Source organism: Haemorhous mexicanus, chromosome 17 (assembly GCF_027477595.1).
Source record: "Haemorhous mexicanus isolate bHaeMex1 chromosome 17, bHaeMex1.pri, whole genome shotgun sequence".
NCBI classification, from domain to species: Eukaryota; Metazoa; Chordata; class Aves; order Passeriformes; family Fringillidae; genus Haemorhous; species Haemorhous mexicanus.
The window spans coordinates 15,576,189-15,600,793 of NC_082357.1; the positions used below are offsets into that span (position 1 = coordinate 15,576,189).

General features: G+C 57.7%; 1 protein-coding gene across 2 annotated transcripts in view; it reads right to left on the reverse strand.

The window, feature by feature from the left end:
• The window catches only part of PKD1 (polycystin 1, transient receptor potential channel interacting), a 79,806-nt gene that overhangs the window by 7,605 nt on the left and 47,596 nt on the right, over positions 1 to 24,605 (reverse strand). For both annotated transcript variants that reach the window (XM_059862095.1, XM_059862094.1), the window contains exons 15-39: positions 20,841 to 24,463; positions 19,770 to 19,916; positions 18,200 to 18,343; positions 17,047 to 17,326; positions 14,721 to 14,937; positions 14,123 to 14,273; positions 13,499 to 13,651; positions 11,000 to 11,144; positions 9,579 to 10,181; positions 8,974 to 9,130; positions 8,461 to 8,713; positions 7,746 to 7,941; positions 6,974 to 7,144; positions 6,524 to 6,667; positions 5,839 to 6,049; positions 5,053 to 5,179; positions 4,299 to 4,415; positions 4,117 to 4,166; positions 3,773 to 3,975; positions 3,223 to 3,322; positions 2,562 to 2,680; positions 1,965 to 2,167; positions 1,280 to 1,474; positions 920 to 1,059; positions 206 to 333 (exon numbers count right to left, since the gene is read on the reverse strand). In XM_059862095.1, the coding sequence (XP_059718078.1) occupies positions 206 to 333; positions 920 to 1,059; positions 1,280 to 1,474; positions 1,965 to 2,167; positions 2,562 to 2,680; positions 3,223 to 3,322; positions 3,773 to 3,975; positions 4,117 to 4,166; positions 4,299 to 4,415; positions 5,053 to 5,179; positions 5,839 to 6,049; positions 6,524 to 6,667; positions 6,974 to 7,144; positions 7,746 to 7,941; positions 8,461 to 8,713; positions 8,974 to 9,130; positions 9,579 to 10,181; positions 11,000 to 11,144; positions 13,499 to 13,651; positions 14,123 to 14,273; positions 14,721 to 14,937; positions 17,047 to 17,326; positions 18,200 to 18,343; positions 19,770 to 19,916; positions 20,841 to 24,463 (7,977 nt within the window). The remainder of the gene's footprint in view (positions 1 to 205; positions 334 to 919; positions 1,060 to 1,279; positions 1,475 to 1,964; positions 2,168 to 2,561; positions 2,681 to 3,222; positions 3,323 to 3,772; positions 3,976 to 4,116; positions 4,167 to 4,298; positions 4,416 to 5,052; positions 5,180 to 5,838; positions 6,050 to 6,523; positions 6,668 to 6,973; positions 7,145 to 7,745; positions 7,942 to 8,460; positions 8,714 to 8,973; positions 9,131 to 9,578; positions 10,182 to 10,999; positions 11,145 to 13,498; positions 13,652 to 14,122; positions 14,274 to 14,720; positions 14,938 to 17,046; positions 17,327 to 18,199; positions 18,344 to 19,769; positions 19,917 to 20,840; positions 24,464 to 24,605) is intronic.

Below are 24,605 nucleotides of genomic sequence, written 5' to 3' on the forward strand. Positions count from 1 at the left end.
TCCCTGGATGGATTTAATGTCCCTCCCAGCCCAAACCATTCCAGGATTCCACGATCCACTGCCCCAGTTCATCTGTGCAGAGCAGAACCACTGCCTCCCCAGGCTGTGCTGCCTCCCTCAGCCCCAGCTGCACCCAGAGCTGCCCCTGCAGGACTGTCACCTCACAGTGTGACAGCAGAGCCACCGTGCCTGCCCTCCCTCCTACCTCCCTGCAGGCGGAGCTGGCGCAGCCGGGCTGTCCCCAGCGTGGTGCTGTGGCTCTCCTGGCCAGAGCCGTTGTTGTACAGGTAAGGGAGGAACACCTGAGACATCCACACCCAGAACTGATCCGACCTGCAGGGGGGAAGGTGTGAGATCGCTGAGTCAAAGTTCCAGGGACTTTGGGGCACGAAGAAGGCACACTGATGTGCACAGAGAGCCCAGGGCACTGCAGGGACACAGCTCAGCCCAGCGATCCCAGTGCCAGGCTGGGCTGCTGGGAGCTCCCAGGGCTGTGGAAAATCAGCTGGGAAAATTGAATCCAGTTAAACTCATGTGCAGAGTGAGGAAAGGCAGACTCTGGCCAAGATGCCATTTCTGCCTCTCGTGACCTGTTCATGGCTACAACTTGTGGCTGTAAATTCTGGAGACAGAGAAACTCATGTGCTTTAGAGCAGCTCCAGAAAGATCAACATCAGCTCCCACAGCCCCTTCCCACTGGGGAAAAAACCACTAAACCTCAGAGAATTAAACCTCTCAATCCCCAAAGGCCCCTCTGCTCTCCAGGGGAGCAGCAGAACCACAGACACAAAGAACCTGCTCACTTCTGTGGAGTGCCCAGCTCCTGGGTCTCCCGGTCTGCAACAGGGGCACCAAGGAACCTCTAACGGGACAGAGTGTGGAGCACAACCCCCTGACCCCCCCAGGGGCTGGCAGGTACCTCTTGATGAGCAGGAAGTCGCTGCTGCCCAGCTGCTGTTTGATGGAGCTCTGCAGCAGGAAGGCCCGGCTGGTGCGGGAGGCGTCCCCGTAGTTGGTGAGCAGGACCACCAGCAAGAACATCATGTAGATGAGGAAATTCTGGGAAGCAAAGGGTAAAAATGGGATTGCATGGAAGGGCTGGATCCCAATCCTGCAGCAGAGCAGTGCTTTCCGTGGCCATGCAAGAGGATCAGACCCAGAGGCTGAGAAACTGAGGCAGGAGCTGGAGCCAAGCACTCCGGGCATCCCAGCCAGACTGGGAGGACCCACACTCAGATGTGTCTGAGCCCTGGGCACCAGGCAGCTGCAGATGACCCACCTTGAGCATCCTGTGCAGCAGTTTGACCTTCCTGGCCTCCTCCTTGGCCTGGAAGAGGGCAAATCCCTGCGGGGGCCGGACCTTGCTGATCCTCTCGGACACGTGCTCCACGCAGGGCTGCTCCACCAAGGTGTCATCCTCCTCTGGGTGCAGCCTCTTGGCAACCAGGGAGAAATAGAGGGCTTCCAGCAGCACCTGGGGCACAGAGAGGGTGCTGAGCCTGCAGGGAGCTGGGCCACCTCAGCATCCCAGCAGCAGCTCCTGGGGGCCCCTCGGCACAGCCAGCACGGCACAGCTCCTACCTGGACCTTCAAAACCAAGTGCCACCAGCCCTGCCACCCACCCTGCCTCTCCTGCTGCTGCTGTGTCCACATCCCACCCTTCCTGAGGGATGCAGGGATGGGAGAGACCATTCAGTGCACACGGTGCCCACTCTGACCCCATTTCTTTGTGGAAGGCCTTGTCAAGGGGAAGGGGCAGCCCCAGGGCATTCACCGTGCCTGGAAGTGTTCAAAACCCACATGGATGTGGCACTTGGGGACTTGGGTTAGTGGTGAACACGGGGGTGGTGCTTGAGGGACTCGATAACTTTAAAGGGCTTTTCCAACCTCAACAATCCCATGACTGATCAGCAGCTGGACAAGTTAATCCCACATACAGGTCAGTGCCCTCGTGCCACGCTCACCTTCAGGGGCTCCCAGACCAGGAAGGATGCCAGGAAGCTGAATATCCCTGAGATGAGCCACATGAGGGCCACGCTGGAGGAGAAGCCCACCCCGATCCACACGGAGACGCCCGCGGCGGTGGCCAGGAGCAGGAGGCTGATGCCATGAGCCAGCAGGGAGCACCAGGGAGGGAGCAGCCGCTTCCTGAACGTCTGGTCTGCAACTGGGGCAGCAGGAGGAGCAGGGAGAGCAGTGTGAACATCACTGCAAAGGTCCCCGTGGGCACAGGAGGGGCTGGGCTCAGCGCTCGTCCCAGCAGAGAGCTGCTCCCAGCCCTGGGAGAGTTTGGAGGGACCATCCCACACATTTCTACCACTGGTGGCTGCAGAGGGTGCAAGGAGCAGAGCAGAGGCTCCCCAGGGGACACGGCAGGGACTGTCACAGCACAAGTGCTGGCCCAGGCCTTACTGAGATCCAGGCTCCAAGAGAAGCTGGCAGGAGCAGCGATATCCCAGGCAGGGAGCAGCTCCTTTTCTGTTTTATTTCCCATTTACCCCACAGTGCTGTAGTGTGGGATGGGCCCTGTCCCCTCACACCCCGGGGGCACGCCCTGGTACCTGTCCAGGTGGACTTGGCTGATCTGCTCACTTCCCTGGGAGGAGGTGCCACGCTCTGCCCTTTGTCGTTCAGCCTCTGCATCATGACAGTCTCCACCTTCTCTCCAAACACGCTGGACCTGCCAGGCACAGGGGGAGCCTGCTGAGAGCTGTGCCACTGCTGGCCCTGTGCTGAGCAGGCTGGCACCAAGGGGGGCTGGATTCCAGTGCCAGCACCAGGGCTGGGACATCACACACGTCCCCAGGGCACAGACACTGCTGCGTGTCTCATGGACAGGGCCTGGCAGTCCCTCCCCTCCCTTGGCTGGCCACTCTGCAGTGCCTGGGGGGCTGCCAGCCCTGGGGTGCTGGTCAGGGTGCCCAGCAGGGTGTCCTGGGCTTGGTAACACTACAGAGATTTGGGTAGAATCCCCTTCTCCCTCCCATCAGTGCCATGAAGTGAGCTCTCATCCCAGCACTTTGCCCAAAAACTGCTGGAGACACAGCTGTGGCTTTAGGGGAGGTTCCAGGTGGCTCCTGGAAGGGTGGCAGTGCCCTCCTGGAGCTGTGGCTGTGGGGGCTGCAGGACTCACGGCCAGCAGGGACAGAGTGACCCGTGAAAGCATCCCAAAGCCAGCTCAGCTCAGCTGGGTGTGAGGGACTCTGCCCCCCAAAGACTCACAGGCCTGAGATCAGATCAGTTTCTGCCCTCATGTACGGCCCCAGGTCCTGGGAGATGCCACTGGCTCCGTCTGCCAGGATCTGCCGGATCAGATCCTCATCTGGGAAAGAGAGAGCACAGACAGTTGGCAGGAGCTCAGCTCCCAGCACCACCCCAGGGCACGGCTCAGCCACCTGCTGGAACTGGGGAGGAGGAGGAGGAGAAGGCTCACAGCCACGTCCTTCCCCCTGGGACAGCCCTCCCCTGCTCCTCCACCTCCTGTCCATCCAGCTTGGCCACAGAGCTGGGCAGAGAACTGCTGGTTCAGAAGGCCAAGTTCTCCTTCCCCAGCCATTTCCAGAGCCTCAGGGACACCCTGTGGCTTTGAGCCAGCGAGGAAGTGCTGGCTGCTTGCAGCATTCCCATGGGAACACACCTCTCCTGGCTCCCACCCTGCTGCCCATCAGGATTTCTGTTTTTCCAGACTGAAAGCAGACACAACCCTCCTGCCCTGCCCTCCAGAGTCAGCCCGTGCTGATGGCAGCAGCTCTGCCCACCCAGGGGGGCTCACCTGAGGCTGAGAAGTAGCGGGGCTGTCCCTGGTGGATCCCAAGGGACAAGGTGTCCTCCTCGGGGGCCAGCGGGGCCTCGAGCCCCAGGTGGCGGCTGGCCCGGCCTCTCTTCAGCTTCTGGATGGTGTTGCCCATGATGGAGGGGTCACTCAGCAGGTCTGGCCAGCTGAGCAGGGCCTCGCTGGAGGGCCAGGGCACCAGGCTGTGGGAAACAGAACAGGGGGGTCAGGAAGGAGGGGAGCAGAGAAAAGGAACCTTGTGGCAATCAGCTGTGGGAGCCAAGGGCAGCCCAGCAAAGCACAGACTGCAGGGCTGCTTGCTCCATCTCCAGGACCCCACTGACCTCTTGGAGTCCTCCAGGAACAGATCTGTTTTGGTGTGCTCAGAGAAGGCCTGCGGGGAACAGGGAGGTTTCAGGAGCACGACACAAAGCACTGGGCTGGGAACTCGGGGGTCACTGAGCTGCTCTCAGCCCGGGCCCACACCTCCAGGAGCCTGCCCAGCTGCGGGGAGGGAAGCACTTACCTCTGCCTGGAGCCCGGGGAAGGTGGGGAAGGAGCTGTCAAGGATTGAGGAGTCCAGGTAGTTGTCGATCTCCAGGGACTGCTGGTCTGAGTGAGTCACTGTGTGGCTGATGGAGACCTGCAGGGCACACAGGAGGGACAGAGGTGACACTGCCACTGAGACCAGCCACATGCCATCCTCCTCTGCCTCCCAGACACCGGTAGCCACACGTGCCACAACCAGGGCCACCCAGGCTGTCCCAGCTACAAGCCCCCAGTCAGAAAGCTTTCCTGTGTGCTCTCAGCAGCATCAGCCACATTAGCTGCTCATCAGTCCCCAAGCAGCTGGCTGAAATACTTAACGGGGCTGCTAACTGTGCTTAACTAGTCGGCAAATCCCCAGCTAATCCCTGCCCAGCCGCCTCAGCTCAGCTTTGCCCAGGGCAGACATCAGAGAGGCTCCACTGAGCAGCTCCCGGGCTCCTGCCTTGGGCTTTGGGTGCCTGTCACACACTCTGAAATCCCGAGGGAGGGAGTGCCTAAACAGCTTCTAAAATCTGCCTTGTGGTGCCTGGGCACGGGCAGAGGCTCAGTGATCTGAGCTCAGGGAGAGGGGCAGAGGCCAGGGAAGGGTCTGGCCCTGGTGCAGCACAAGGGGCAAGAGCAGAGCCCAGCTGGAGGAGAGAGGTCCCAGGAAAGGCAGAATTCAGTCCCCCAAAAGCAAACCTGGTGCCTCCCACCCACCTGAGCAGCCTGCAACCATCCCCCCTCCTTACCTTGCCACGAGCCATCCGGAAGAGAAAGAGAATGACCAGGTAGAGAGGGTACACCACCACGCTGGACACCAGGCCAACAGCCACCGTGTCCACACTGACAGGGAGCAGGCTGGAGATGGCCACGTTGCTGCAGGGAGGCAAGAGGGAGCACAGAAAGTGTCAGCAGCAGCATTTGGGGTGGCCAGGCAAGCAAGCAGGAGACAAAAGCACACAACCAGGAATTCCAGATGTGCAGAGAAGGAAACGGGCCTGAAAACCAAAATCAGGCTGGTTTTGGTCATCTATCATCCACCTCCTGGTCCCAGAGTCCTTAGAATGGGAGGGCACACCCAAGCAAGGAGGCTCTTCCCAGCAGATGGAAGATGTGTCCTGCCCCAAGGGGACAGGCAGGAGGGCCCCGAGCAGGGTGGGACTGGCTGGGGACACACCTGAGGTGGACACTGCCCACCATGCACACACCTGAGGTGGACACTGCCCACCATGCACACACCTGAGGTGGACACTGCCCACCACAACAAACACACCTGAGGTGGACACTGCCCACCACGCCATGCACACACCTGAGGTGGACACTGCCCACCATGCACACACCTGAGGTGGACACTGCCCACCACGCCAAACACACCTGAGGTGGACACTGCCCACCATGCACACACCTGAGGTGGACACTGCCCACCACACCATGCACACCCGAGGTGGACACTGCCCACCATGCACACACCTGAGGTGGACACTGCCCACCACACCAAACACACCTGAGATGGACACTGCCCACCATGCACACACCTGAGGTGGACACTGCCCACCACGCCGTACCACACGGCGTTGGCGCAGAGGAAGAGGAAGATGAGGAGGCAGCAGCAGGTGGCCCTCTGGACGCGGGTGAAGCGGGAGCGGGGCGGGCGGTCCCACAGGGACAGCCACACGTGCTTCTCGAAGAAGCCACGCTGCAGCTCCGCCACGAAGATCCGCCAGAAGCTCCTCAGCTCGCTCTCGCCTGGGGACAAAGGGACACACTCAGGCTGGCTGAGCCGGCCACATCCATCCCAGAAACTCCAGAGTACCCACACTCCATCCACAGGGGCCCTCCCCAGGCAGTGCTCCAGGTCTGAGGATGAGGGGTTGGAAAAGCTGCCCAGCAGAAAAGGATCTGGGGGTGATGAGCTGAACATGAGCCCAGCTGTGTCCAGGGGGGCAAGAGGCCAATGGCACCTGGTGCATACCCCAGGGCAGTGCCTGCCCCTTGTGCAGGGCACTGCAGAGGAACCTCCAGTCCTGGGGTCAGTTCTGGGAACCTCACAAGAAGAAAGACCTGGAGGGGCTGGAGCGTGTCCAGAGAAGGGAACAGAGCTGGGGAAGGGGCTGGAGCACCAGGAGCGGCTGAGGGAGCTGGAACAGGGGCTCAGCCTGCAGAAAAGGAGGGGCCCAGGCCCCAGGGGTGAGAAGGAGCCAGGGGATGTGGGGCACTCACTGGCAGCAAACACCTCCCTCTCCACCAGGCCATCGTTGTCCTCGCTCTCCACCGAGAGCCAGTCGTTCACCAGGAAGAAATAGCTCTTGCTGCTCTGCAGGTCCCGCACGATGACGTGCTGCAGGTACCACGAGGGGCTCAGGCCTGAGCGGGGGGACACAAAGGAATTGTTTCATGGCACACACTCCCTGAGCGAGCCCACGACACTGAGGGGCCACATGAGCACTGTCAGTGGGACAGTGACACGACTGTCATCAGTGGGCACTGCACAGCACCCATGAGGGAAGCGCGGCACAGCCACCTCACCCCGAGGTGACATTTACGGTCACAGTGCACAGCACCTGTCTGGGGCGGCACCTGGCCTGTCTGTGAGGAGTCCCCCCACAGTGTCCCCCTGACCAGCAGTCACCAGGGGCCAGCTCCCCCTGCGCAGGCCCCTCCGTGCCCCACCTTTGTTGTCGTGCCAGATGCGGATGCGCCAGACGCTGCCCAGGCTGCGCTCCGTGGCGATCTGGAACACGTCCAGGCTGTTGCGGTGGAAGGCGTTGTCCCCATCCAGGTGTCTGTGGCCACTCTTGTTGTCCACCCCGTAGAGGGCGATGCCCACGTGGGCTGTGGTACCTGCAGGGAAGGAAGGGGCTCCCTCAGGGAAGCCCACCCGAGGTGCAGCTGTTCCCCAGCCCTGCCTGTGACAGCTCTATCTACAAACCAGCCCACGAAGGGAAGCCAAACTTGGTGCCTGCCTGCTGTTGGGAAGGATTCAGAACCAAGTGAGGATCCTGGAGGACAGAAAAAGGAGCCATCCAAAGGGCCAGCTGGGCAGGAGAGGGTCACAAGTGAGGAACAACCTCTGCCTCTGCAGCCACAGCCCAGTCAAGGAAGGCAGGATAAGGGGATTTCTCTCCTGGGTGGTTCCTTCCAGCAGCAATTGCTTGTCCCACCACAACAGCCAGTGGGGGAGCAGCCTGGGCTAGTGGAAGGTGTCCCTGCCATGTCAGGAGTTTGGAACCAGAAGGTTTTTGAGGAACCTTCCAACCCAAACCATTCTCTTGACCTGCCCCATCATCACACAATAAAACCTGGGAATGCTGTGGGAAGCCCTGGACTGAACCTGCAGCTGAGCTCTGGGGAGCATTTAGGGCGTGACGTGCTGAGGTGGGACCTCAGGTGAGCTACAGGTGTCCCCCTGGGAAGCAGGCACGGGAGCAGGCTGTGGGCTCACCTGAGCCTCTGCCCCAGCCCGTTTTCACCAGGATCTCGTATTTGTACATCCCGTTCTTGCCGCAGAAGGGGATCACCCCCACGCGGCTCATGTCGATCATGTCCAGCTTGTGCACGATCAGCGCGGCCACCGAGTAGGTGACAAAGCACACAGCACACGTCAGCAGCACGATGTAGTTCAGCCCTGGGCCTGGAGCCTGCAGAACAGAAAAGTGTTGAAAGGCAAGCCCAGGAGGATCCCATTCCCATTCCCTGCCTCCCTCCTGGCCACGGCCCCGCTCACGGCCCCGCAGAGCCGGCAGCAGCAGCTGCCAGGAGCTCCCTGCTCCTGCTCACGTCACAGGGACACAGCCAGGAAGAGCTGGATGCCCCTGGGAAGCAGGGAGCAGCTGGCAGGTGCAGCTCCCTGGGATCAAACAGTGCTGGGTGACAGCTGAGAGGAACCTTTGGCATCTCCCTAGGAGAGGAACACAGTGCGAGGTGTCTGGGCCAGGGGCTAAAGCCATCTGCAAAGGTTTGTTTCCAGCCAGGATTTCCAACCAGGGGACACAGCTTCCCCTGAGCTGTGCCCATCTGCACCTCCCAAAGGCTCCCAGATGCCTGTGCTGGTGCCAGCTTGGACATGAAACCAACAGGAGCCTATGGCTTTGCTCCAGGGGACAACAACCTGTTCTATGTGTGACAGCACTGCACAGCCTCTGCTTTGTTGTACTCACAGGAAAGATGAACTGAACAGAGTTCGGGGGCACAAACAGGCTGGCCCCAAAGGCTGTGAGGTGCTGGGTCAAGCACACGGCCTGGTCTGGCCTGGTCTCCTCCAGGGGGACAATTCCTTCTGTCTTCCAGCGCTTCTCCTGCTCGCTGAAGTACTGGCACAGGGACGTGTACAGCCCCAGGGTCACCTCCACTGCCGACCAGCTGAAGTGGTTGGTGATGTTCAGGTAGTATTTCTGGATGGGGTCATCCGTTCTGGGGAAGGGAAAAGAACAAGGAGATGACTCCCCTGCCTCCTGAAGGGACACCAGCTCCATTCTCTGGTGGAGCTGTGCCCATGGAAAGCTTCCAGCCACAGGGGCAGGGATGCACTCAGAAAGGAGGAAAAGCCCAGAGAACATGGTGTAATTTACACCCTTTGGCTGTGCAGGTACACAGGGGCTCCACAGACCACCTGAGCACCCCTCACACGCATCCACAGCACAGCCTGAGGCTGACAGGGAGGCTTCTCTTACCTGGGTGAGGTGAAGAAGGTGTAGAGCTTGTGGTCACTTCCAGCCAGGGCGTCCAGGCTGATTCTCTTGGAGGCAGAGCAGTTGTGCTCGTTGGGCTCGGGCTCGTGATGGAGATAGGCCATGATGAAGGGCTCGGGCTCACTGGCCAGGTAATGCTCTGTGGGGAGGGAAAGGAACAGAAAGGGCTTTAAAAACCCCTGGCAGGCTCAACCACAGGTCTGCTGTCAGCACTGGGGCTCAGGGAAAAAGGAATGAAGAGAGCTGTGGGAGATGCTTCTCCAGACTGTGCTCCCTCAGTGTGAACCCTCAGTGTCCCTGAGCACTGGATACCACTGGGCCTGCCTGGGAGAGGGACTGGGCAATGCCCTCCAGGGCTAATGTGGCTCAACAGAAGGGCTGGGAAAAGCAAAAGGCTTCTCAGGGCCAGAATCCACAAACAAGAATGACACTGGGCATGGAAATTGTCCAGGACAGCCAGAACCTCGACCATGCAGTGTGACACCTGCTGCTGCCACCCAGCATCCCCTCCACACTGGTTATCCCCCACAGCCAGCCCTCCTCTCCCACAGGAAGGACTAACAAAGAGATGGATTTGTCTGCCCTACCATTGAGGACTCTGTAGGTGAGCTGAAAGTGCAGTCCTGCTTCCCTGTTGTTGCTCTCCATGATCACAATCAGGTTCACAGACGTTCTCGCCTCGATGACTTCCGTGCCAGCCACGAGATTTTCGGGCTCTGTGCTGTTTGAGACCATGACAGTGATGGCTTTTTCAGAGTCCAGGCTCCCGATGGGGATCTGCACCCCGTTGTGTGTCTGGAACTCCATGGAGGCCACCTTGGTGGACACGGTGTAGTTGCTGATGTAGCCAAAAGGGAAGGGATTGGAGTCCACTTGGAACATGACTTGGATGACATCCGTCAGGTTGGAAAGGGTGGAGTTGAAGGCCTGGGGGATGGAGAACTGGCAGTTTGGTGTGTTTTCGTAGCAAAGCAGGTTAAAGGGGTCAGACCTCTTGCCTGTGGCCTTAATTTCTCCTCCCACCAGCTCGAGGGGCTCTTCGTTCAGCACCCGGGACTTCATGAGGATTCGCATCAGGCTGGAAGATAGGTTGTAGGCTTTGGGGGCCAGCAGCAAATTGTGGGAATCAGCCAGCAGCTCCTGGGGCTTGGATTCTTGTGAAACTGTATTGACAAGGTGGATCAGGTCACCTGCCAGGAGAGAAATGAAGAGGAAGTGGTAAACGGCCTGGATAACTGCTGCAGTCAGGAGAGCACCTGACACCTTTCCAAAGCAATCAGACAAGGTTTTCCTTGCTGTCTTCTCACTGCTCCTCTGCACATGACCTTCCCCACTGGAGTGTTCCCAGCCCAGAGCTAAAAGCAAAGCTGTCAGCAGTTCCTGCAGCCGCTCTAATTTACCAGGTTTGGTGAGGAATACTTAATCACAACACACTTGATTTCCCTCCTGTGCAGTGAAGAGAACCACAGCTCAGGAAACAGGGAGGGAACGGATGAAACAAACATATGTTCCCAAGCTTTTGCACTATGAAGTGCACAACACTCAGAAAGGAGTGCAGAGGTAACAAGGGGTGCAGAGAAGGTGTCTGCCTCCCCCCTGGTCACCCAGGTGGGAATTTCCACACAGTCCTCCCAGATGCCCCAGTGAGGTTTGACAGCCTCCTTGGACTCCAACCAAGAAGACAGGCATCTGGAAGCCATAGCTGTTACTCATTGTTTACTAAAAAGAGAATCCCCTGGAGTATTAGTGAGCTTATTAGGAGTATTAGTGGGTTATATTAACAACTGTCAGATGGAAATGTCCACAGAGCAGCTGCCAAAGCCAGGACAACCCTGGGAAAAGCGCAGGGAGCAGAGAGGGCTGGGATGCCACGCTCCAAATGGCAGATGCAACTTCCTAAAAATTTGGGCCAAAGCCTAAATGGCAGAGGAGGGAGCCTGAAAGCTCCCCTCAGCCTGCTCCTGCCCCTGGGCCTGTCCCCCGTCCCCACCCAGAGGACAAGGGTCACCTGTGATGTTGAGGATGTTGTCGGCGATGCCGGTCGGTGTCACCGTGCCCTGGGTGGTCTCCCCCTGCAGAATGGTCATCATGGTCTCCAGCTTGTTCAGGGTCCTTGTCAGGCATGACTTGCATACCAGCTCCTTGCTCACCACCTGCAAAGGGACCAGGGTCTGACAGAGCAGGAGCAGCCCAGGGAGTACCAGCTGGCTCTGTCCTCTGGAGACCTTTTCCCTCTGGAAGTGGCCCTGGGGAGGGCCAGCAGAGGCTGCCCTGCTCACCCTGACAGTGTGAGCAACCTCTTGGTGGCCCCAAGACTCTTCCATCTGCCTCCCATGACATTCCAAAGTGCCAGTGTACAGGCAGGCAGAGGATGCCTGGAAGAGGATGCTTTTGGGTTGGGAAGAGGAGTAAAGGGAGGAAATTGCTGCCCAGAGAAGCTGTGGCTGCTCCATCCCTGGAATTGTCCAAGGCCAGGTTGGACAGGGCTTGGAGCAACCCGATCCTTCCAAGCCAAGCCATTGCAGGATTCTGTGATGCTGTATTCATGTTCCCTGGTGTGCACCCGTAAGGACACCTCCCCTCTGGGACCACACACAGCAACCAAGCAGGAGGAGCTGGATGGGATTCCTCCATCCCCTCCATGACCTCCAGTGGAAGCGGGATTGAGCCCCAACCGAATCCACTTTGGTGTCCAAATCCTCCTGAAGGCTGTGGGAGGAATCCTGCCACTCAGGCATGATGGATGTCCCTCCCTCTGCTCCCAGATGTGTCCAAGAAACAAAATGTTCCAGCCATGGCCTGGAGCTTCCCGCGCTCTCCAGGGCTGGATGGGAGGGACTGAGGAACACATGGAAGCTGTTACAACCCCCTTCCTCACTCTTATTCATCTTTTTTCTTTTAATCATCACAGGATTCAGCCGTGCTTCACCATATGTTTTGGTGAAGAATCAAAACAGCATCTGCAGGTCTTGAATTCCCCCTTTTCTGCTTTATTTGTAAGCTCTGAGAAGCCAGGATTCTGTGTGAATTGGAGTCAGGAATCAGGGAGGTGGGGAAGACACTGGGTTATGGGGAGGAACCACCCAAGGGCAGCTCCTACTCAGGGAGGAGAATTGACCAAAAAGTCCAAGATTCTTTTTTTATCCCTCCAGGAGAAACTAATTCTGATTTTTCTTCTCCCTTGTAGGTAAAATCAAAACTGTACCAGCCCTGATGGACACTTGTGCAGGAAAGGAATGTGTGAACTCCACTTGTCTCAGCCACCTGGGAATTTCTGGAGTACTGTTTTCCTAAGCTTTTCATTCCAGCCCAGAGCACAAAGTAATCCTGGAATGTCAGCTTTCCCCATGGAATAAAAATTCTATTTCTAGACCTAAGCTAGGTCTAGTCACGAGGCAGGAGGAGGTGGGAGAGACAGAAACACACTGCTCCAGCATGGAATGGGATGTGCTCAACCCCAAACCCCTGGGCAGAGGGGCACAGAAAGAAGGGATTGCTGAGGTTTGCAGGCTCAGAAGCAGGGGAAGGAGCAGCTCAGGACTCTGTGGGTGGGATGCAGTGCCTGCCCACCACTGACCTGGCTGCAGGGGAAGCAATGCCAAGGCCAAGGAACCTGACCAGACCCCAGAGCAGCCTGGCTGAGCACCAAAGCACAAGTGCATTACCTACCTGTGCTCTCCTCCCTCCCAAACCCACCAGCACCAGCCCTAGCACTGGGAATGGGGGCTGCCAACTGCCAGGATCTCAGTGCTTCCAGTGAGCAGCACAGCAAAGCAGAGAGGGGTTTCTCATCTTGTAGGGCCAAACAGGGCTGGGAGGAGCATCACACCTGGGCACTGGCCCCTGGCCCAAAGCAGCTCCACTTGTGTTACTCCTGATGGGAGCCCAGCCTGTCCTCACGGATTCTGTGACTCCCCCAGCAATTTATTCCAATGTTTCTGGAGCCCCTCTGCTCTGGGAGAGCTGGGAGTGTCCAGCCTGGAAAAGAGAAGTGCCTCAAGGCTCCAGGAGAGCTGGAGAGGGACTGGGGACAAGGGATGGAGGGCCAGGACAATGGGGAATGGCTTTAAGCTGAAAGAGGGTAGATCAGATTGGATATTGGGAAGGAATTGTTCCATGGCAGGGTGGGCAGGCCCTGGCACAGATGCCCAGAGCAGCTGTGGCTGCCCCTGGATCCCTGGCAGTGCCCAAGGCCAGGTTGGACACTGGGGCTTGGAGCAGCCTGGGACAGTGGAAGGTGTCCCTGCCCATGGCAGGGGGTGGCACTGGATGAGCTTTAAGATCCTTTCCAAGCCAAACCATTCCATGGTTCTCCAATTCTCCAGCCTGTGGAGGCCTCTCCTGCAGCTGCCAACCAGAGGAGCAGCACAGAGCTGGCAGGGGCCGAGCTGGCAGCACCCAGGAGGTCAGCACAGAAACCCTGGCAGGGAGGGCAGCGACACCTGCCCCTCTGTGCATGGACAGGGGCAGGTGAGCAGAGCAGGCAGCGAGGAGCTGCAGGCCATACCGTGCACTGGGCCAGGGCAGCTGAGATCTGCTGGATGTCATCCACCGTGTTCACCTTCAGCGCGTTCAGCGTCTCCGTGATGGCGTTGCGGGTCCAGGTGCGGAGCTCCAGCTCCTGCCCAGCCTCAGGCTCCAGCAGCACGGATCGCTCGTACTGGGGGGTGGAAAACACCACAGGAGGAGTTGAGGAGGGTGGAGTGGGAATAACACAGTGAGGAGTGGTTCCAGAGGCTGCTGAGCTGAGCTGGAGTCACCCGTTCCCTGCACTCCACATCTCCCGCCTCTGTTTCTCCCCAGGGGGATCTAATGAGCTGGTTTTCCAGCAGAACTTCCTCAATGTCACTTCTGCTCTCCAAGCAATTATCTTAACAGCCTGGCACTCAGCAGCTAACTAGTACCTGGAGTGCAGTGCTTATCCAGCTAAGGAGGGTGCCTGTGCCCAGGGGGATCATCCCTGCCTGGCTTCCAGGTGTGCAGCAGCCTCTTCCTGGGCAGGGAAACAGGAACATAGCCTCGAATTCCTGCCCTGCCTATAGAGATTGTTGTACAAAATCTGGCCCAAAAAATCTCCTGGAGATTGCAAGGACTTCTGGAGGACCCTCTGGGGCAGAATGAGCTGTGTTACCTCATTTAAGATGGTGATGAGGGCCAGGGAGTACTCAATGACCTGCTGAGGGTCCCCTTGTTTCACCAAGCCCTGGAGCACGGTGTCAGTCTGATTGTAGAGCCAGTGGGAGAGGCTGGGGAAGCCCTCGGGGAGGCCGATTTCCATGGAACTGCAAGGAAAGAGGGATCTGGGTGAAGTGCAGGCTGGGCTGGGAAGGGACAGGAGGGGAGGCAGGTGGGTGACCCACAAAGGCAGCACTGCTGCTGCTGCCCTGGTGCCCCATCTGCACGAGAAACACCATGGACCTGCATCCTGGCTCCTCTCTGGCCCAGCCCTGGGACTCCATGATCCCAGGAGTCTTTTCCCACTTAACAATTCCATGATTCTATGAAAGCAGTTAGCTCCTGGGATAACCTCCCTGTCGAGCATCGATCCACAAAGATTCTCTGTGTGCACTTCTGCTGAGCCTCCCCTCCCTCTCCTGCCAACAGCCTCTTCCAGGAGGCAATCCCTTCACCCAGGACAGGGATCCACTGGCCAAGCCACGAGCCTGGGACTGGGGAGCCGAGGCTGGGCACGGAGCTGAGCCCAGCCCATCCTGCCAGCGGCCTCTTACCGGTTGATGGCCACCACGGTGGCTCCCAGCTGGTCCTGCACCAGCACGGCCACGGAGACCTGGAAGCCGCTCTCGTGGAAGCCGGGGGGCAGGAAGGCGCCGTGCTCGGCCCGGCTGCCCTTGTACACGCACAGCTCCTGCCAGTGGCCGGGCCGGCGGCGCGAGGCCAGCAGGGTGAACACCAGCGGCCCCTCCGCGTCCTCCGTGTCCCGCCAGCCTGCAAGGGAAGCCCAGAGCGCTCTGACAGGGCCGGGGGGAGCTGCAGGCACCGCCCCAGAGGAGCTGGCACTGCCCCTGCCCCTACTCCTACTCATGCCCTTGCCCCTGCTCCTGTCCCTGCTCCTGTCCCTGCCCCTACTCCTACTCATGCCCTTGCCCCTGCTCCTTCCCCTGCTCCTGCTCCTGTCCCTGCTCCTTCCCCTGCTCCTGCTCCTGTCCCTGCTCCTGTCCCTGCTCCTGCTCTTGTCCCTGCTCCTGCTCCTGCTCCTGTCCCTGCTCCTGTCCCTGCTCCTGCTCCTGCTCCTGTCCCTGCTCATGCCCCTGCCCCTGCTCCTGCCCCTGTCCCTGCTCCTGCCCCTGCTCCTGTCCCTGCTCCTGCCCTTACCCCTGCTCATGCCCCTGCTCCTGCTCATGCCCTTGCCCCTGTTCCTGTCCCTGCTCCTGCCCTTACCCCTGCCCCTGCTCCTGCTCCTTCCCCTGCTCATGCTCCTGTCCCTCCTCCTGCCCTTACCCCTGCTCATGCTCCTTCCCCTGCTCCTTCCCCTGCTCCTGCCCCTGCTCATGCCCCTGTCCCTGCCCCTGCCCCTTCCCCTGCTCCTGCCCTTACCCCTGCTCCTGCCCCTGTCCCTGCTCCTGCTCCTGCTCCTGCTCCTGCCCCTTCCCCTGCCCCTGCTCCTGCTCCTTCCCCTGCTCCTGCCCCTGCCCCTGTCCCTGTTCCTGCTCCTGTCCCTGCTCATGCCCTTGTCCCTGCTCTTTCCCCTGTCCCTGCCCCAGGGAGCCCATCTTGCTCAGCCCTGCAGCACAAACAGGGTTTGGAGCAACCCGGACTAGTGGGAGGTGTCCCTGGCAAGGGACAAGATGGTCTTTAAAGACCACCCCAAACCATTCCAGGATTCTCTGATGGTTCTATGGACCTGCCCTTGTGCTGTCCCAACAAGGGTCCCCTGCTCTGGCAGACTGTCCCCAGAATGAGGACAGCTCAAGGACCCCATCAGGTTGGATGGGTGCCTTTGTTCCCTCTGAATTTCTGTCATGTTTAGGGGCTTCTCCTTGGGTGTTTGGGTTCTGTAACATTTAAAGGGATTGTGAAAAATTCATGATCAAAATAAAAAGGGGGAATAACTCTGCTGGGACTGGGAACAGCACTGACAAAAGCCACAGCTTCTGTACAAGCCCTGCAAAGCCTGACCTTAGACAGAGGCTCAGCCCCCTGGCAGTTCAGCATCTCAGGAACAACTGGGTCCAGGATAAAACCTGCACAAAGGTTTCCCTGGAGCTCTCAGGAATTATGGGGAGTTTCACAGGAGCTGGGCAGTTGGGAAATTCACTGTGTGTTTGCAGTGAGCCCCACTGAAGGTGCTGGCACTGCCACTGTGTCTGTCACTTCAGCTTAAAAACAATCACTAAGAGCTGAAATTCCCACCATTCCAAAGAGGAACTGATTCCAGCATTACTCTGGAGAGCTCAAAACACACCAAAGCTAGAACCCCAGACCCTGAACACGTTTCTGCTGCTCCCCCAGCCTGGTGCCCAGCCCCCTGAAGGAGCAGGGCTCATCCCCTCCCAGCGTGGCTTCCCGGCACTGTGCACAAACAGCTCTAATCTCCACCACGGATCATTTGGGGAAATCTGGTTTCCAGAGGCACTTAGTCCTTGGCCCAAGGCTACGGGACATCGGCCAGGCCACTTTTCCAAAGCTGGGCTCACTGTTGCTGTCTCTGCAGCTGGTTGGGAAGGTGGCTCTGGTGGGAACATCCAGCCCACACAGCAGAGACGGCCCCACTGCTTCGTCTTTTGATTCTTCCCACATACTGTGACTCAGTTTTGGGCACCATCTTCTTTTTCCTGCACTGAAATACCCAGTCCCTTCCACAAGAACTGGCCTGGCCTGGATACCAGCATTCACCTACGTGAGTGAGGAATTTTTAAACTGCCTGCCCGCTCTGGGGAGCTCCACAATTGGGGCACACAAAGCTGCTCATGGTGCAAAGCACTGCTGAGCCCAGCCCTGGCCAGCAGCACTCCAGGGCAGGAGTTTGGGGTGAAGGGAACCTCTGTGGCAAGAGCAGCTGGTGATGAGGAGCAGGGGGCTGGCAGGGGCTCTCACCTGCACACTCGAAGTGCACCTTGGTCTCCAGCGCCCGGAGGGGTCCCTCGGGGGACAGGCGGCAGGACCCCCCCACGGGGGGCTGGTTGGGCAGCAGGTCGATGGAGGCAAAGCCCTCCTCCCCCGTGGTGAGGTCTGTGATGTGCAGGGTGAAGGTGTAGCCCTCGCCATCCCTCAGGGCTCCTGGCCTCAGCACCAGGTTCATCCCCGTGTCGCCGGTGGACGTGGTTGTTCTGTCCAGGATGAGGGACTTGTTCTTAAAGCTGTGAGCTGCCCACCTCTGCAGGGATGGACGGGGGAAAGACACCAGAGGTTTGGTTTGAAGCTGAAGTTATGTCCTTAAAATGTTTTCAGATTGAGTCTTTTATAAAAAGTAACAGATTTCTAGTGGGAGCGTCTGCCAAATTTGCAGTTGATAATTCAGCTTTAGTCTTGTGTGCTACAGCAACAAGAACTGGAACCTTTCCAAAATGTCTGGTGGGAATATTTCCACTGTGAAATCTGCTTTAGTTTCTGGAATTACATCACCCTCCAACAGAATATTTCATAATACAGAGTACAAAACACAGGAAATAAATGAAGGACTGGCGGAGTCTCCACGGGATACCGTGTTTTATGTGCTTCAAGCTGAACGTGGCCTGGGTGGTTACTGTTAATAGCACAAACCTACAATTGTGATAACAGGAGAAACAGTGAGATAACCAAGCAGAAAATGCCACGCAAGGACATGCTGGGCTTGCTGGGAGCAACAGGACTTCCAGTTCTGAGACTGCTTCACTCCACAGGCTGCAGGGGAAGCTGGAATTAGAGGAGAGGCTGAACCACCTCTGCTTGAACCACCAGAATAATGGGAAAAATGCCAATCAGCAGGGAAAAAAACCACCTTACAGATCTCTTATAGGAGAAAGAAAAAAAAATTGGTTTTTGTGTGGAAAGACCTGGTCACTGATGGCTTTGGCATAGAATGACCCCACAAGGACTCAACCAGGCCCACCTGCTGCTTGTGGCCAGGGATTGCTTCCCCTCCTCGTCTCTAGGGCAATTTAGGTCCAGGACCTCACTTCTCTTCCCCTTTCCACCCTGGCCCCTCTGCCTGCCCCTTCTCCCAGAGCCCCCACAAAGGTGAAAGTGACTTTAGCACTTGTGACATTACCCCAAGCTTGGAGTCATTGTGACAGTTCTGGCAGGTGCCCTCCAGGAACACGTAGGAGCTCTTGCTGACCTCGTAGACAGACTGAGCCTTGCAGGAAATGCACTCCAGGGACACAATAGGCACTCCTCCCCTCTTGATGAACACCTGCGAAGGCAAGAGGCTCCATCAGAAGGTCTGACACCAAAACAGACAGCTAACAGGTAAGGACACACCCCAGCACCTGGTGCTGCAGGGAGGAATTGTCCTGCACCAGCCCAGTCTGTGCTAAGAAAGAGCAGGAAGGGATTCCCAAAGGATTTGGGGTCAGCTTTAAGCTGCACCTCTGCTCTGACACTGCCCAGTTCCATCACTGGTTTGCAAGGGCCACCCAACACCAAGCTGGGCCGATCTAGGTCATTCTGGATTTCTTTATTTACACTTTTCAACAACATAAATGACTTCTGAAATGTCCCTCTGGTCCCTGGTGCTGAATTCCCAGCAAACCCTGCTTGTGCTGCCAGGCAGGGATGGAAGAACCACCTTTTCCCAGGGAGTAGCACGTTGTTCCAGGCTTTCAGCTGGAATCTAGCTGCACATCTCCAGACATCCACCACACCTTCCTGGCAGAGCACTCGCAGAGCTCCAGAGGCACCGGTGGCTCAGACACAACAGCAGCTGAACTCTGACTCCCGTGCTCTGTCTAAATTCCTCTAATCCCTGAGGAAACGGGCTTGTCCAGCACTGGACTGAGCCCTCTGCCCTGGCATAATGAGTGCTCTGAATTCAAAGACAGTAATGAAGACATTGTTTAACATGGCAGACTCTGAAAAGGGGATAAATATTCCCCAGCACTGCGCTGGAGCCCCGCTCATCCCGCCAGTATCTGCAGATTTCCTGTGACACTGGAAGCATTGTTTTGTGCTCCTGCATGGAAACCAGATAGTACGGAATGTCCTTGAAAGACTATCAATTCCATTTTTTTCTTTTCATGCCGCAGCTCTGGTTTCAAACCCAGGCTGTAAGAGTTTCCACCTCCAGCCCCAGTCCATCTCCAGTTGCCAACTGCACCACAATGGATGTTCCCGACAGGAACTGAGCGGGTGCACTCAGTGTTGGGATTGGTGGGACATAAACAACCTGCCCTGACAAAATCCTCCCCTAAAAGAGCAGGGAAGGTGAGAAGAGGGGAACTGTTGACAGTAAAACTGAGCCCTGGCGCTTAGGAGGCTCTCTGGGTAAAATGAGGGCAGAGCCTGTGGCATGTGAAGAGCTGCAAAAGAGTGGGAAAGGAAGTTTCCTTTCTCCTAAAGAAATTTCCTTGGGAAAGGGACTAATTGTTCCCTGGGAGGGTGGGCAGGCCCTGGCACTGGGTGCCCAGAGCAGCTGGGGCTGCCCCTGGATCCCTGGCAGTGCCCAAGGCCAGGATGGACAGAGCTTGGAGCCCCCTGAGATAGCGGAAGGTGTCCCTGCCCATGGCAGGGGGTGGCACTGGGTGATCTTTACGGTCCTTCCACCCCAACCATCCCATGTCTCTGTGCCTCAGAGGAGGCTGTGCCAAGCAGAGAAGGTGACAGCTGTGCGTGGTACGTACGGTTTGGTTGGTGGCCTCGGGACTCATCCCTTCCTTCCTGACGGTGAGGTCGAACGTGTACTCCACATCTGCCTCTAAGAGAGCTTTGGAAATTGTGACAATTCCTTCCTTGGCACTGAAATTCAGAGAGCACCCTGCAGCCGAGCTCTGCTTGCAAGGAGAAAAGAACTTTCAAACCCTCCTTGGTAAGGGTGCACATCGGGTTAGTCCACAGCCAAAACATTCAGGTCCACACAGAGTCACTGTCACAGACCTTGCTGTGCAGTGGGAGAAACAGGGCGTGTGTGGACAATAAAACACATTATCCTACTCTTCAGGTTAGTAAACAGTAGCTGGAATACTCCTGTATTACATCTGAGTTTCATATTTGTAGTTTACAGCAATTATTTCTTCATTAAATTGCCAAGCAACATAAAAAGCTCACATTAAACCAAAGAAGTCCAATCCCCACAGACTTCACATTTGCTATTTTGAGACAAAGCTAGAAAACATGACACTGTACAAGCAAAAGAGCTCCACATTCAATGAAAAATGCTGCTGAGGTGGATTCCCATGGGGATTTGCCAGGCAGGTCTCCCTTGCCCTTCCATCAGTGCAGGGTCAGATCACTGCAGCACGAGGACAGTGACCTGCTAGTGACCACAGCTGTGGTCACTCGACCTCTCCAAAGTCTAACTTTGTCCCCTGATGCCATTAGAGACATTTAACTGTTACTGGGAGAGGAACAGAGCCCTGAGCTCCCAGGCTGCATCAGCAGCTCTGTAACACCCTCAGTGCATGGAAGCAGCAGCACTGACACCGGGGACCAGAGGCCAAGGGCCGGGGAAGCAGCCATGCCCATGCCTCCCTCCCAGAGCCAGCCCTTCTGCCCTGCCCAGGGGCACTGAACCACACCTCACACCAATTTCTGTACCATCATCCTGACCTGGGAACCTTTGCAAGGCTCCTGCCAGAGCAGCTCTGTTAGAGATGCTCACAAAAGCTCCCCTCGACACCGTTTCACCCCAGGCACGTTTCTGGTGGAGCTGGAGCTCCCAAACGCTCACTCTGGCTGGGTGAGGCTGCTCTTACCTTGGAGGAGGATGTGCAGGACCACTCGTACAACAATGGGGTCTGCTCCCCATCATCCAAGTTCGGGTCGTAGGATTTCTCCCCATCCAGGATTAAGTCCTGGGTGTTGGACCATACACGGTAGGACCCCCCATCGATGATTGGGACCAGCTTGCTCGGGATCACAGTCACGTTGGCAAAGATGCTTTTGGACAGTGGGGTGTCTCCAAAGGAGACAATAAACATGAAACAGTAGTTCCCAACTTCCAGGCCGAGCTTTGGGATAACCAGCTGGGGCCTGTTCACGTCGACGTTCGGCAGCCGGATCCTGCTGGAGTCATCCAAGTTCATGCAGCTGGGTGCTCGGTAGATCTCCCACAGGTGCTCTGTCTGGTACTTGATGCACCCTCGGAGGTCAATCTGTGCCTCCAGGTAGTTCCTCTGGGATCTCTTCATAACCACCTGTGGTGGCAGGGCCAACTCCACCTCGGGCTCCTCACACTCCAGGACTTTGACGGTGACAGTGAGCTGGGCTATGAAGAAGCTGATGAGATTGGTGGCATTCACCTCCACCAGGTAATCCCCAGGGCTCAGGTAAGAATAGTTGGCCACTGCAACCCTGGTGGTTTGAGTGGAAGAACCATCCCCAAAGCTCCACAAGAACTCAACGCCCCTGCTGCTGGGCACCACCACAGCTTCAAACAGCGCCGTCCTGTTGACAAAGGCATTGGTGGCACTGAGGGACACCTGGACTATGGGGTCCTGCACCTGGATGGTTCTGGTGATGTTGACACTTCCCAAGTCATTGAAGGCAGTGAGGTGGATCTCCAGCAGCCCTGCAGCTTCTGGAGCATAGGAAACTCTGTCTCCTGATGCAGCAACCACGGAGCGGCCTCGCTCCTTCCACAGGCAGAACTGCCAGGAGAAGGACACGCGGGAGCCGCTGCCCACGCGGGCACTGAAGCTCTTCTCCGTGCCCGTGGGAATGCCCTCCTCGCAGCAGTTCAGGAGCCTGACGTCCTGGATGGGCTCCAGGACAGAGATGAGCACCTGGGCGTGGGCGATGCTGATCTGGTTCTGCACGGTCACGGTCACCAGGTAATCGCCGCTCTTGGTGAACTCGTGGCTGTACCTGGAGTCGTTGAGCACCACGGAGTAGTCCCCACTAATGCTCACCAGGTAACTCACAGAGGTACCTGACAGCATCCTGATCTCAAAGGTGACCTGCTCTCCTGGCTCCACCACCTTCTTGCTGGCGACAACTTCCAGACCTTGAATCCTGTCCAGCACGGAGATGTTCCTGCTGGCCAGAGCCCAGCTGATGTCGTTGGAGGCGTTCAGGTGCACCGTGTACCACCCTGCCATGGGGAACGTGACTGCCACGGACTGGCCACTCAGTGTGCCATTTGGCACCTCCCACAGCCAGGTCACTTCAGTCCCCCTCTGCAGCTCCCCCTCAAAGACCACCGTGGAGCCTGAGGAGACGTACCTACAGTCCAGCTCTGCTGTCCCTATACTCAGCCCCTCGATGACCTCCTCCACACAGACAGAAACAGTGGCATTGGTTGAATTCAGCCTGTTTTCTGCTCCAACGATGACCTCAATCATCCCAGGGCTTTGGAAGGAGTGTATAATAAAGGGTTCAGAGGTGACAGGAGAGGAGCCATCCTCCAGGTACCACACGTATGTGACACCAGTGCCACTGGTTATGGTGGCACTTATGTTCACAGAGGCATTAACAGCAGCTGGGTTGGGGGAGGCATAGGGCTTTAGAACACCAAGGCTTTCAATGAACTCCAGTGTCCTGTTAGCAGTGGCACAGCCCAGCATGTTGGTGGCCTTCAGGTAGACAGTGTAGTTCCCAGCTTCCAGGATGCTCAAGGGGAAGGTTTTCCCAGTGGAGGTCTGCACAGCATTGCCGTCCCGTTGGACCACCCAGCTGTAGGAGATGTTCGTGCCCTCTCTCACCACGGCCTGCAAATGGAGTGTTTTGTTAGTTGGGAAATACATGTCCTCCACCAGGTCAGTGCTGGCCACCTGCAGGCCCTCAATCTGCTCCAGCACGTAGACGTAGATGCTGTCCTGCAGCGAGCTGATCTTGTTCTCGGCCGTCACGATGACGTTGAAGGTGCCCACGGAGCGGAAGGTGTAGGAGATGGTGGAGGAGCCTTGGATGGGAGTGCAGCGGTCGCAGAGGATCCACGAGTAGCGGATGGCAGTGCCAGCCACCAGGGTGGCTACAAAGCTCACCGAGCCATTCAGTGGCACCACTGTCCTGCTGGCATTGACGGTCAGGCCGAGGAGCCGCCGCTTCACCGTGACGTCGATGGTGGTCTCGTTGGAGCTCACGTCGTTCTGCCCCATCACTGTAATGCTGTAGTGCCCTGTGCTGTTGTAGGAGTGGGTGGCCACTTGCCCAGGCTGGACAGTGCCATCCCCAAAGTCCCAGCAGTAACTCACTTTGGTTCCATTCATGCTGGCAGAGAACAGGTAGATCTGGTTCAGCTCCAGAACATCCGTCCCGTTATACTCAATCTTTGCTACCCCCACCGGCTCCTGGACCTCCACAAACGCCGTGTCGTTGTTAAAAGAGACATTGTTGGAGACGGTCACTGTGACCAGGAAGACCCCTGTGTTCTTGTAGGTGTAGGTCACTTCGGTCCCACTGGACCTGGTGGACTCGTTGTTGCCGAAATCCCAGCGGTAGCGGTACTGGTAGGGAGGCACGGCACTGACCTGGAAGGAGGTCTCCTCCCCGAGCCTCACAAAGCGTTTGGAGGGGAGGAGGGTGACGTTGAGGATCTCTGGCTCCACACAGACACTGGTGAAGTAGTTAGCCTTGTTAAAGCTGCTGGAGAGGGTCAGGGTGAGCGGGAACGTCCCGCTCCGGGTGAAGTTGTGCATCACCACAGGGTCCCCGCTGACCGTGACATTGGAGGAGCCGTCTCCAAAAGTCCAGTCAAAGATGTACTCCTCAGGATTCCCCGTCACGTAGGCGGTGAGCTGCACGTCGGGGTGCTCCAGGATGCAAGAAGTAGGCTCTATTTTGAGTATTTCCAGGACAAATATCCGGACAGGAACCGCCTGGGAGACAGAGTTCACAGGATTCACGGCTGTCACGTTCACGGTGCAGTTGACGTCCTTTATGTACACGTGTTCTACCACTGGCACCTGACTCCTCAGCACCGTCCCGTCGCCCATGTCGAATATCCAGGTGATGCTGTCCCCTGTCTGCACGGAGGCGTTGATGGTGACGGCTGCTCCCTGCTCCGCGGCCTCGTCCGCGGAAACGCGCAGCCCCGTTATCTCCTCGAACACCTGGTAGCACTCCACGGTGTCCACGCTGCTCACGGTGTTGTTGGCTGTCACGGTGACGTTGTACACCCCTCGGCGGGGGTAGCTGTAGGTGGCTGTGGGCTGGGGCTCTGTGAGCAGGGAGGAGCTGTCCCCGAAGTCCCAGGTGTACACCACGCCGTACGGCGATGGCAGGGCAGTGGCTCGGAAGGTGACCGGCCGGCCCACCACCAGAACATCCTCCTCTGCCTCCACCTGCACGGCAACCAGGTGACTGTGCACCTGCACTGGGCTCAGGTGGGTGAGGTTCTCGTACTGGTTGGACACTACAACCATCAGGACATATTCTCCTGCATTGGGAGAGAGCAGAACAAGGGCAGGGTGAGGACGTGCCTGGCAACAGCTTCTCAGTGCTGTGGTGGGGTGGGGGGTATGACAGGGGCTGCAGGGGACACTGCTCCTGGGCTGTGCACACTCTGGGCTGCCCTGCTC